The sequence below is a fragment of the Colias eurytheme genome, chromosome 23 (genome assembly GCF_061535395.1).
Source record: "Colias eurytheme isolate Ceu_HAF_F1 chromosome 23, ilColEury1 Martin Lab GWU primary, whole genome shotgun sequence".
NCBI lineage: Eukaryota > Metazoa > Arthropoda > Insecta > Lepidoptera > Pieridae > Colias > Colias eurytheme.
This window is the reverse complement of record NC_143002.1, coordinates 3,318,661-3,330,604: the sequence shown is the minus strand read 5'-3', so window position 1 is coordinate 3,330,604 and position 11,944 is coordinate 3,318,661. Positions and strand designations below refer to the sequence as shown.

General features: G+C 32.2%; 2 protein-coding genes across 2 annotated transcripts; both read right to left on the bottom strand.

Moving 5' to 3' along the window:
* Window positions 1-4,820: 4,820 nt before the first annotated feature.
* Window positions 4,821-7,392, bottom strand: Ublcp1 (Ubiquitin-like domain-containing C-terminal domain phosphatase 1). The gene is made up of 5 exons (XM_090115464.1): window positions 7,149-7,392; window positions 6,485-6,666; window positions 6,072-6,207; window positions 5,636-5,847; window positions 4,821-5,412 (listed from the first exon to the last, which is right to left on the bottom strand). Exons 1-5 carry the CDS (start codon window positions 7,315-7,317, stop codon window positions 5,080-5,082), a joined length of 1,032 nt encoding a protein of 343 aa, XP_089971590.1. The 5' UTR covers window positions 7,318-7,392; the 3' UTR covers window positions 4,821-5,079.
* A 694-nt stretch (window positions 7,393-8,086) lies between these two features.
* LOC149898205 (myrosinase 1-like) lies at window positions 8,087-11,033 on the bottom strand. Its single transcript, XM_090115465.1, has 6 exons — window positions 10,893-11,033; window positions 10,542-10,669; window positions 9,640-10,310; window positions 9,104-9,412; window positions 8,680-8,918; window positions 8,087-8,276 (listed from the first exon to the last, which is right to left on the bottom strand). The coding sequence occupies exons 1-6, from the start codon at window positions 10,916-10,918 to the stop codon at window positions 8,087-8,089; spliced, it is 1,563 nt and encodes a 520-aa protein (XP_089971591.1). The 5' UTR covers window positions 10,919-11,033.
* Window positions 11,034-11,944: the final 911 nt, after the last annotated feature.

Genomic DNA, 11,944 nt, shown 5'->3' with positions numbered 1-11,944 from the left:
GTGCTGTCTGTCGGAGAAATTCGAGCGGTCGGCGCTGATTTGCCGATTTTTTTCGATATTAAAATTTGTGATGTAAACTTTAACCTGTGACACTCTTGTAAATTTTGATGCTAACTAGATAACCAAACTTTATATTAGTTACCTTACTTACTCCCTGGCGTGTTTATTTTACTTATTAGAAGCATTTTTTCCCACACATTTTGAAAAAATATGACATTGTAAAGAAAAATACTCATAAAAAAATAATATCAAGGTATTTTAGATTTTTATTTTTGTATTTTCACACTAGAATAGACAATCTTTTGAGTGAATATAACAAAAACATAGGTTTATTTTATAAAAATTCGAGAAAGTTGAGTATGAATATCATCGTTTACGCATGAAAATAAGTGGACGCGATCTCCACATATGTTCATACAAATACAGACATTACAGTCTGCTCCAAAATTAGAACATTTCAAAAATTTTTGCTACTTTTTTTTATTTTTATTTTAATCAAAACTAGATAAAAACTAACAGTAATTTTTACTTTTTTAAAATATTTAGGTTTTTATTAATGTTTAAAAATCGTCTTATTCCTAAATGACTTCATTCTTATGGTGGACTTTGTTCTAACGTCTGTATGTATAACGTCTCCACATCAATTTTAATTTTAATTTATTTTTTCTTAAAATTAGCGATTAAGAAAATATTTTTTGTGGTAACAATAGCATTATGAAGAAATGCTTTTTTTCTTTCATGCTCTTAATTATTATAATATAGTACCTATAAAATGAAATGTTGTCCAACTACAAATCGAAAGGCACTGTATCCATACAGAAAAATGTCTTAGCTGTACAAAAGTGAAATCTACATTTAATTATACCATAACTTAATTATAAACCGTTACATTTAACTTATAAATCAAAAATTTCGGAAATTCGAGTTTTAAATATTTTTTATAAAATACAGCTTATGTTAAGGATAAAAATCAATAAACTTAAAGATTCAAAATAAATAAACAATTATTATACATCTAAATGTTTTATTTACTTAAATAAATTTTACTTAACTGACAAAAAAAAAATTCTTATGAAGCTTTGTGTCTGTACTATTTATATACTCATGTGGTTGTAATGTGTGGTGTTGACGCCAACATTGGCCAATAAATAGGAATATTTGCAACTTAGCATAAATAACGTTAACTTCTGTTCATTTTTTCTTATACATCGGATCGGACACAACGACCGCCTCGAGACGACGATTTATTACCACGAGGTTCCACTTGAATGTGATCAGGAAAGTGATGAACGCTATCCAATCTAGTTGTACTTCAATACATGCAGTATTTCCAAGCATATTGTAATTAAGATATAAACTAATCGGTAAAATTATATTAAAATCGGTTCAGTAGTTTAGGGAGTCCATAGTACACAAACAGCATGAAACTTAAAAAATATTTTGATTGGAATAAAGTAAGACGTGTTATGTGTAGAATTTCATGAAGAATCCTGGTATCAGGAATTAAAAGCTGTAAATTCCCAAACACTAATCGTGTTAGTATTATTATCTGTTCATTTGACAAAATATACAGAGTTATATTTCTTGATTTCAAATACTGTTACGTCCTATTGTTAAAGTAAGCCTTGGAGTGTCTTGTCTTCCATTGCCATAAGAATCGTTGTTTGGATCCATTTGAATTCTCTTTTATTGATACTCAAATGCTTACGAATCAGAAAAGGTTATTCTATCAAATACAAATTTTTATTTTCGAAAGAAAATTAAAATATCAAGACGGAACTTTATTTTAGGGTTACCTAACAAATAAGTTATTATTGATTATGTAGTTTAAACAGCAATGTGATATCTTCAAATAGAAAAATTGCATTCTTCTTCTGGGTAATAGAAGCAGTTTTGACACCAAAAGGCAAAAATACAATAATTGTTATCGCTAGTCATTTACAAAATGAGAGGGTAGATTTATATTTGCAGGCGTACTGCAAATGATGCATTTAATTCGTTTTATTAAATAAGTAATGTTCCAAGGCTATTTAAAGTCATGAATGCAAATAAAAATAATCTTCAGACAGCGATCTACATCAGCTTTAACATTCGGCCTACCAATGTACTACATATAGTACATAAGAATAAAAAACCGGCCAAGTGAGAGTCGGACTCGCACACCGTGGGCTCCGAACAAACCAATTTTTAAAGTGAAACTTTTATTACATCGTCTCAAACTTTTTGGTCTGTGTAGCGCATGTCGCGTGACGGTCAGCTGCCGAGTAGGTATAAGGCAGTGTTCGGAACCGTTCGAACAGTTTCACTTTTACCGTGTTTTCATAAAACCACACAACATTTTTATTATGTTGTAACTCCGAAATTTTATGTTTTTCGAAATTATTCTTCAATCTGCGCTATAAGACCTTATTTTACCCCAATTTCAAAACTCTACGTACACGGAAAGTACCCTGTAGGTGTCGATTCCCTTGCGAATGTCGAAATTTGCAGCATAACCCATTGAGCCCCGAACGGCCCGATCGGTCCACGATACAATAGATTTTCTATTGTGTCTGTGATTCCGGGGCCTGAGTTAATAAACGGCTTTATCTTTTGATTGCGTTGGTTTATAAGTTTGATTTTTTCACAGCTTCAATCGACTCAAGTAATCAATATAAATTTCAGTTTTATGTCACATCACGCGTTCCTGTGAAAATGGGTCTTGACAGACAGATGGGCAGATGGGATGGACAGACGTGATCCTATTAGGGTTCTGGACCCTTAAAAACCAAACCCTTTGGGATGCAGCCATTAATGCTGCAATTTTTAGCAAATTTTGACTTTTGCAATGGAATCAAAACCGACAGGGTACTTCCCAAGTACATAAAATCTTTAAATTTGGTAAAAAGCAATGTTTTATAAAACAGATATAAGAATAATCACAAATAACATAATTTAAACCATCCTCGTACTTCAAGGAATATAATAAAAAAAGAATTATCGAAATCGGTTCAGCCATTCTCGAGTTATGCGCTTACCAACACATTTTGCGATTCATTTTTATATACATACTAGAGGTCCGCCCCGGCTTCGCCCGTGGTACATATTTCGCAATAAAAGGTAGCCTATGTCCTTTCTCGGGTATCAAAATATCTCCATACCAAATTTCATGCAAATTGGTATGGAGATATAAGATTTAAGACGCAATCAGAAGAAATAATATTCATATGCGGCATATTCTGAAAACCGCAACTACTAGCAAGGGAATCAAAACCTACGGGTCAAAAGTTAAGTGGACTTGGTTAAAAGCAAGGTTTTACAGCACAGATAAAGAAAAATTCACTAAAAACACTAGAAGTTAAAACATAATAAAAGGTTTGTTCGGAGTCCTTGAAGCGCGAATCGTATTGAGGTTCAAAACTATAAAAAAACATTCTTCCAGTTTTAAAGAAATAACCCCAAAATATGTGTAAAAACATCTTTGGACTATCTGGGTTTCAAAAATGACAACTCCCGTGTTGTCGTTCATTTTGAAATTGTGAGACGACAGAAAAACAAAATAAAAACAGAATCAAACATAATATATGCCAACGCAATCAAAAGATACAACCGTTTATGCTGCAAATTTTCGTAATTTTCGACATTTGCAAGGTTATAAAAACTTACAATAGCAACGTCTTATAGCACAGATAAAGAATTCTAAAATATGAATTGAAAGATACCTACAGCATAATTAAAAAAATAAGTTTGTACGAAGCCCTCGGTGCGCGAGTCCGACTCGCACTTGGCCGGTTTTTTATTTTTTCAGAAACATATGGTTCCCCAATAAAAAATAATTTGTTGCATTTGTATTAAGGTAAGAATATGTTGTACAATTAATGTGTTAAATTTCAGTTTGTCCTACACAAATTACATAGTAACATAGTCACTTTGTCCTATATGTATATAGGTCATAGTGAAAACCATTGTTCCCGATGTAGGTTTTTTTTACTATTTTTCCAGCATATAATATACACTTTTAACCATAATATACTAAAATTAAAGGAATTCCATAGAGGTTACAGACTATAATTTGTATAGTTGATTATATCGTATTAAACCTGAGGACAATAAATACCACAAAAACGATACCCATCAATATAAACAAAACATATGTATGAAGACGAACAATTAAATTTTTCAATTTCATACAATATGCGAACATCCTGTACGCGAATTTTACGGGGAAATTATTGTCGGTTCTGAATTGAAAACGAAATATCTTTAAAATGGAACATAGTATCAAATTTTGAATTATATTATAAAAATCTTCATAAAATTTCTTGTAAAATGATGTAAAAAACAAATAAAATATTAAAAATAAAATACGATTAACCAGGGGTCAAAAACTAAGCAACGTACAGTGAAATGGTAGATACATATTTGGAGCCATTATTTGTGGTATAATTATTGGTAATTTTCATTATTTCGGCACATAAACATTAGGATATATAGTGAATAATAATAAAAAGAACAATAAATACTTACCGTTTATCAACTTTCCGCAAAATTTTACATTTTTTAAAACTTTAAAATTTAAAAGTTACTCGACTAAAGTATGACATAATTACTGTTACCTATATTTCGAATATTTATCGGTCAAATTATTAAGTGATGGACTTTAAATATTCAGTAATTCATAAGCTATCAACTAAATAGTCGTTTATGCAGATTTGAACTATATTTGCGTTACAATGAGCTAATTTCCAACCGGCGATGATTTGGCACAGATCTGTGCCACGACAGACAACGGGTACAAAATTTTTGGCTCAGATCTGTGTTCCGACAGACGAGGGTTTAAATAAATTTTAATTGCAATACTGAACAACTAATCTATATTCTATACATATTTGGTGCATACAATATAAATACATGAACACTATCAGTCTTACCACAAAATGAGAGAAATTTAACAGTTATCTGCTTTACGGTTACAATTAAGTCTTTATCACTTTAGAATCAATTGATAAGAGTAAGACGGTGAATTATCTAAGATTTTTGTTATAAAGCTGTAAAAGTCTTATTTGCAGTCTTAAGCCTTGAGGCTGAACTTATATAAACTTATTCGTTAGCGGTTGCACCAGAGCTATCAGCATTATCGTCAGCTTTTCTTTTACTGCCAGCTTGCTTTCTCTTTTCCGGTTTATATTTCTCCCATTTCTTATGATTTAGAGTATCGAAGTCGTCACAATGCCGGGCTATTTCTCGCAAATAACCGGATAAATGCAGTAATTCTCTATCTTTGTCCCTGTTTAAATGCGCTTGTCGGAATGCTCGTATTTTCAACCCGCTTTTTGGATTCATGATGAAGTTCCTTCGAATGTCGTCGAACATTATTGTGTTCTTTGAGCTGTATTGCGGGTATTTACCCCAAATAACGCCTAGAGGTTTTACCTGTAAAACAGATTGTGTACAAATTAATGATTTCAATGGTTGTTGAGTATGAGTATGTAGTGTATGTATAGAATGAACTAAAAATGTAATACATTAATTACTTATTATTTTTTATTAACAAATTAATAAAAGAAATAAGCAGGAGCAATTACAGATGATTGTACAGATTAAAAAGTTAACAAAGACTAAATATATTATTTACTAAACGAAAACATATACTTACATCGATAGTACCATATTTGGGTGTGTGAACAGTGATCATAGCTAAGTAATCCAAATAGAACATTATCTTATAATCCTGGTGCGTAGATACACCCAATAATTTCATTTTCTCCTCAATCCATTTCATACCAGTTGCTGACCAGATCACAATATCGTAGTCTTTATAAGCTGATGTTAAAAATTCGTGTAGGAATGGACGCATTAACTCGTAACCTGAAATAAATATCACATAATTTTATGAACAAATAAAATCATTAATAATCCTTACTTCCTTACTAATGTATGGAAGTGAAAATATGCTTGTTTATTTTGTCTTTAATGTCACAGAGAAATGGTTTAATGGCTAATTTTAACCATGTTAAGACATCTCATTCCCATAGGAATTTATTCATAGATTAATAATTTTTGCTTGAAAATACAGAAAAATTATGTCATACCTGTTTCTGCAACTGATCTATGATCAAACAGAGTGTAGTCTATATCCAGTACTAACAATTTCTTATCAGGTCTCGGTTCATTTAATACTTTTATTTTATAATCTCGTACCCTTTTATTGATTTTTGCTAAATAAATCTGAAAAAAAGCATGTGTTTATAATTAAGTATACATTTTCCACTTTCTTTTTACAATTAAGAAATTATAAAATATATTATGCAACGTAATTGCCTATTAAATAAGAAAAGATAAAGAGCATGCATTAACACTTAGGATAGGTTTTATCCCGGAAATCCCACGGGGACGGGAACTATGTGGGTTTTTCTTTGAAAACACAGGAAAAGTAGCAGGTGGAAAGCTAGTAGTTAATACTTTAAAAATTACAACAATCAAATTTTTCATCATAAAATAATACCTCTTGATTTTCTACATCCACCTCTTCTTCCTCAATATCCAGATCGTTAATAACATCATCCCCACCATCAGGTTTAGACTGAGCGCCTTGTATCGCCTCTTCTAACGAACCCATCATCATTATTTTGAGGTTCGGTTTCAAATTCAGCTCAGATAGAGTGTAGTTATCTGTGGCTACTTTTCCTGAGAAATATTATTAATTTATTAAGGACCAGTATATCTTGAGATTAGCATGTTCAAACAAACAAACAAACTCAGCTTTATAATATTAAGTAGGTTATAGGTATAGATGTGCGAGGCAATGACTCATCAAATAAACCAGTTGTGTTGGGATTCATAATGGTGCATTATTTTCATAAACTTGTTATTATTTTAAATTTATAATGCGATTTTCATGCCAGTATGGCATGAGGGAGTACTTGGTATAAAATATAATTTTATGAAAACATATTAACTTGTTTTATATGAAAATGCCATGAAATGCGATGAATTCGTCTGTTAGTGCAGTATTGCAGATCGTAATGAAACAAATGTTACCTTTCGGCAACTTTTAAAAATGATACTTTTTAATACAATTAGTAACTGGGAACAAATACTAGATGGCATATTAAAATTATACCCTCATATTAAATATGTTGACGCAGCTTATTAATTAAATACAATACCTTGAAATTTAACATTGAGAAGCTTTTGTCTTTCCGGTCTAACTCCTGTAGCATTTTCTATGGCGACTTTCAACATTGCTACCGAGTCCGACCGCGATAGTTCTGGAAGATCGTACTCCTTTCCATTCCACTTCACAAACAACTTTATAGGCTGATCTAAATCACACATTTTTCCATTTATTTTTTAACAAAACGTGTATGTAACGATAACACTTACACATAAACAAAACAATTGACATTTACATTTGAAGTGAATCATGAATGTCGGATTGAAATTTGAAGTCAATGCCAAAATGACAGTGCCTTTTTTTAGGTTATAGATGCGTTCAATCTTATGTATAATCAAAGCTGTTGTGCATAAAAGATCAAGGTAAATATTATAATTATTATTAAAATGTCAAAATTAATGAAACGCTATCGTTATTAATTAATATTAAAATACTTTACCAAGGAATTAAATAAGCTAATTCCATATATCTATATTAGTATAGGATCCCACCGCAGGATTAGTGCGTTCATAATTATTTTGCTAAAACCTAAATTTTATGTAGGTATAAGGTATATTTATAACTAGCTTTTCGCCCGCGGCTTCACTCGCGTTTTCAAAGAAAAACCCGTTCCCGTAGGATTTCCGGGATAAAACCTATCCTATGTCCTTTCTCGGGTATCAAAATATCTCTATACCAAATTTCATGCAAATTGGTTCAGTAGTTAAGGCGTGATTGAGTAACAGACAGACAGACAGACAGAGTTACTTTCGCATTTATAATATTAGTATGGATTAAGAGAATAAATATCGATTGAGTTGCCAGTCAAAATTTGGCCGCAAGTTTACTCTACTTATCCCTAGTTCCCTACACATCCAAAAAACCAAATACTATGTTACATAATATTATTATTGTAGTAAATAAAATCAACCCTTATGATTACTATATTATTTATTTATTGTATACGTAATCGTCTTTCTTTTCTTCATTTTCAGGAACTTCTTCGAGATACACTTCAGGTTCATAGTGTGGATCAAGTGATTTACTTCTTATAATTTCTTTGTAAATAAAGGCCGATTTCCTGGGCGTTCTTGAGCGGTCCTCATTCGAAAAGTCCACTTCGTATAATCCGAATTTTGCGCTAAAGAATAAAACAAAGATTAAACTTAATATATATAATAATGCAATTAGCCTTATATCTGCTTATAGCTGCGCCCCCGGGTTTCATCCGCGTGGCTCCACTCCTGTTGGTCTTGTTGATGAGTGATGTTATATAGCCTATAGCCTTCCTCGCTAAATGAGCTATCTAACACTGAATGAATTTTTCAAATCGAACCAGTAGTTCCCGATATTACTGCGTTCAAACAAACAAAAAAATTCTTCAGCTTTATAATATTAGCACAGTATATTAGTATAGATATTAAACATATTCAATAGGTAATATTTGAGAACGATATTATGCTATCATCTATATTGTCATAACAAATCGGAAAGGCTCATAACTGCACACTTGTTTAACATTTCGTTATGAAAAGACGACTTACTTATATCCATCCCTCCATTCAAAAGCGTCTATCATACTCCAAACGCTATAACCTTGCACATTACATCCAGCATCTATGGCATCCAATAAAGCAGATAAATAATTCCTTAGATAACGTATCCTATCTTCATCAAGAAGACCACCGGTTGTGGACCAGCCGTTTTCAGTTATATAAACCAATGGATTATCGTACAGTCTGTTCACTTCGCGTAACATTTTATAAAATCCCCATGGCACTTCCTGTAAAGATTATTTATTTAGCGTATCCAGGAAAAATATTAATTGTAATAACTAAAAGGTTACACCCTCTTACATCGGAGAAAAACCATAATAATTGTATCTGTTTGTAAAAAATAATTGGCAATATAATATTTTATTGATACCAGCATTAATTATATTTGGCTAATAAGTTAGCAACACGTTACCTGCAACCAGTCCGATTGTGATTGAGGCCACATTGAATCCTTTACAATGACAACTCCCATATCGTCCATATAGGATGGCACTGGGTACATGCCTTCTATCGAAGCATCTCTATATACCATTTTCGTTGTATATGAATTGATGCCCAGAAAATCTGCCGATCCTCGTATAGCAGTCACTTCAGTTGCAGATAGTTCTGGAAGTCGTGATCGCTTGAAACTTTGTTCAGCACTTTTCGCTGCAATTTTCCTTTTAAATTCTTCCGGGAAGTCGCCCTCTTTTGTGAATATTGGATGCGCGTATTGGCCAAACTGAAAATTTTAAAACACAATACTTATTGTAAACATTGTAGACGTAAAATCATCAACAACTTTTCCTTCTTGACAGAAAAACCAATTCCATCGAAAACACATTTATAGTTAGCTATACGGAAATATTTAAAATTTATGTAGGTACTTTTGGTATTAAATTTATAGAATTTGGCATAAGAACAGACATAGTAGCTAGCTAAAAGTATAAAAAGGACCCTCAAACTCACTAAGAACTGTCTTGCATCCCGTGCAGCTTGATGGTCATCAGGATTGTCGGACGTCGGTTCGAACCAGGTAAAATTCAAAGCAATACCAATCGTTCCATTCTGATGCTCTCTATACATTTCATCATACAAGTGATAAGCGTTCGCATGAGCCAGAAGAACATTTTTGGCACACGCATAACCGGCTATTCCAGTCATATTTAACATAGGAGCTAATAGGTCTGAACCATACCCTCCGTAGCAAATCTCGCTAGGCCCATTAATAGTGATCCAGTATTTAACTCTGTCCCCAAAATTTTCAAATAAAACACCAGCATAATCTTTAAACAAATCCGCTATGTACGGATTGGTCCAACCTCCAAGTTTTTGTAACTGCTGAGGTAAATCCCAATGGTACATCGTTACAAATGGTTTTATATTATTGTTCAGCATTTCATCTATAAGGTTATTGTAATAGTCGATTCCAGCTTTGTTCACATTATTTGCAAAGCCATCGGGAAGGATTCTAGGCCATGAAATTGAGAACTTGTAGAAATCTAAGCCGAGATCTTTCATAATTTCTACGTCCTGTTTGTAGAAATGATAAGAATTAGCAGACACATCGCCTGTACTTCCATCTTGAATGGGAGACGGTTTCTCGTGAGATGCTACGTCCCATATGGATATACCTTTGCCTGAAATAAATAACTTCGATATTATTTGATCCTTCACTTAAAAAATACACAACAAAGTAAAACTAAAATTTGCCAAACGTACCTGTCTGCTGTTAAAATAATTTTTTAATCGTTCATCGGTTATGTGGTTATATTTTGAGTTAAACCATTCTACAAAGCAACAAAGAAAAAAAAATCTTTTCTCTATCTTAGTAGCTAATAATATAAGTTTATATGTAAAGGAATATTTACCGTCATCAAAAGCACCTCCTTCCACTTGATAGGCCGACGTCGAGGCTCCAAACAGGAATCCTTCAGGGAAACTTTTCACTTTACTTTTAGATGCAACACGATTTCCACTATTAAATATTAGTAGAAAACTGCAATGTAAAAAAGTTATAGAAAAATGAAGATAAAGCGTAACCTTTTTTTACTACCTATTTTGACTACTTTTTTCTAAAATATATTTTTACAAAACTGTCTGCAAAAAAAATCTACTTATGTAGGATGAGTGAAAGGAAATACTGAAACATCGAATTGATATACTTCAAACATGCAAATTAATATATGTGTATGTTCAATAACGAATCAAATAAAACTTACAGAAATAAATATAACGATGGAGCCATCACAGCAAGGCGCTAACGAGTAGAATGATCGTAATACAATAGATACAAACAGCGGGTTAGTCTCAAACAATAATGATAAACAATTGGTTAATCATTGTCACTATAAAATATTTTTATAATACACTAGCGGTCCGCCCCGGCTTCGCCCGTGGTACATATTTCGCAATAAAAGGTAGCCTATGTTCTTTCTCAGGGTCTAAAGATTATCTGTGCCAAATTTCATCAAAATCGGTCCAGTAGGTAGTTTATGCGTGAAAACCATACATACATAGGTACATACAAACCTTTCCTCTTTATAATATTAGTATAGATATTATCCGTCGCATCTGTCTGCCTTTAGATACGTGATAAATTGAAAAACTACTTCTTATTCCCTACTATTTAATTTTTACAAATTTTTGTTAGTTCGATTCCCAGTCGAAGCCAGCAAATTTTCAAAAATCTTTTAATGCAGTTTTATTACTTTTAAATTTGCTATCTCCAGTATTTCAAGTATCTACTTTCCCTCCAGGGCCCATCGAAAATAACAAATCACTCATGTTCATGAAGTTTCCCTCGTTTTATAAAAAAAATCTTCCTAACTGCGTGTAGGTGTAATAAAGTGAAGCACGTTTCACTTTTTTAAAAGATGACTGATTACACTAAGAATATAAAGCATATAAGCTTACTAGGTTAATATGTAGTAGAGAAACTCTTATAATAGGTATTAACTATGTTAGTTCTAAATCAGGCTTATTTTCTGTTTAAGGTCTGCAATTGTGTTCATTACCCCCCATAGTTTCAAAATGAGATCATCCTCGGCAGTCGGCAATACAATCGTAGAGTTTATAAAAATAAACAGTACTATTCAATAATTGTTATCCGTTAAGACTTTGTTATTAGGTAGGTACATTTTATTTACAATAACGTTTTGACGATATTGAATATATATGTATAGTTATTTTTCATACAACAAAACTTGAAAGTCAGCGAAATAGGTAAGGTCTGTAAAATTGGTAGGTATGGGTATCTAATGGCGACAACGAA

Excerpts from the sequence above, each read along its gene's own strand:
- LOC149898205 (XM_090115465.1), bottom strand. The coding sequence starts at position 10,918 with ATGGCTCCATCGTTATATTTATTTCT. Across the intron at positions 9,413-9,639 it reads GGGATGCAAGACAGTTCTTA|TTTGGCCAATACGCGCATCC; the intron begins GTGAGTTTGAGG and ends TAAAATTTTCAG. Across the intron at positions 8,919-9,103 it reads CACAATCGGACTGGTTGCAG|GAAGTGCCATGGGGATTTTA; the intron begins GTAACGTGTTGC and ends TAATCTTTACAG.
- Ublcp1 (XM_090115464.1), bottom strand. The coding sequence starts at position 7,317 with ATGTGTGATTTAGATCAGCCTATAAAGTTGTTTGTGAAGTGGAATGGA. Across the intron at positions 6,667-7,148 it reads TCTCAATGTTAAATTTCAAG|GAAAAGTAGCCACAGATAAC; the intron begins GTATTGTATTTA and ends AATATTTCTCAG. Across the intron at positions 5,848-6,071 it reads TAGATCAGTTGCAGAAACAG|GTTACGAGTTAATGCGTCCA; the intron begins GTATGACATAAT and ends TATTTATTTCAG.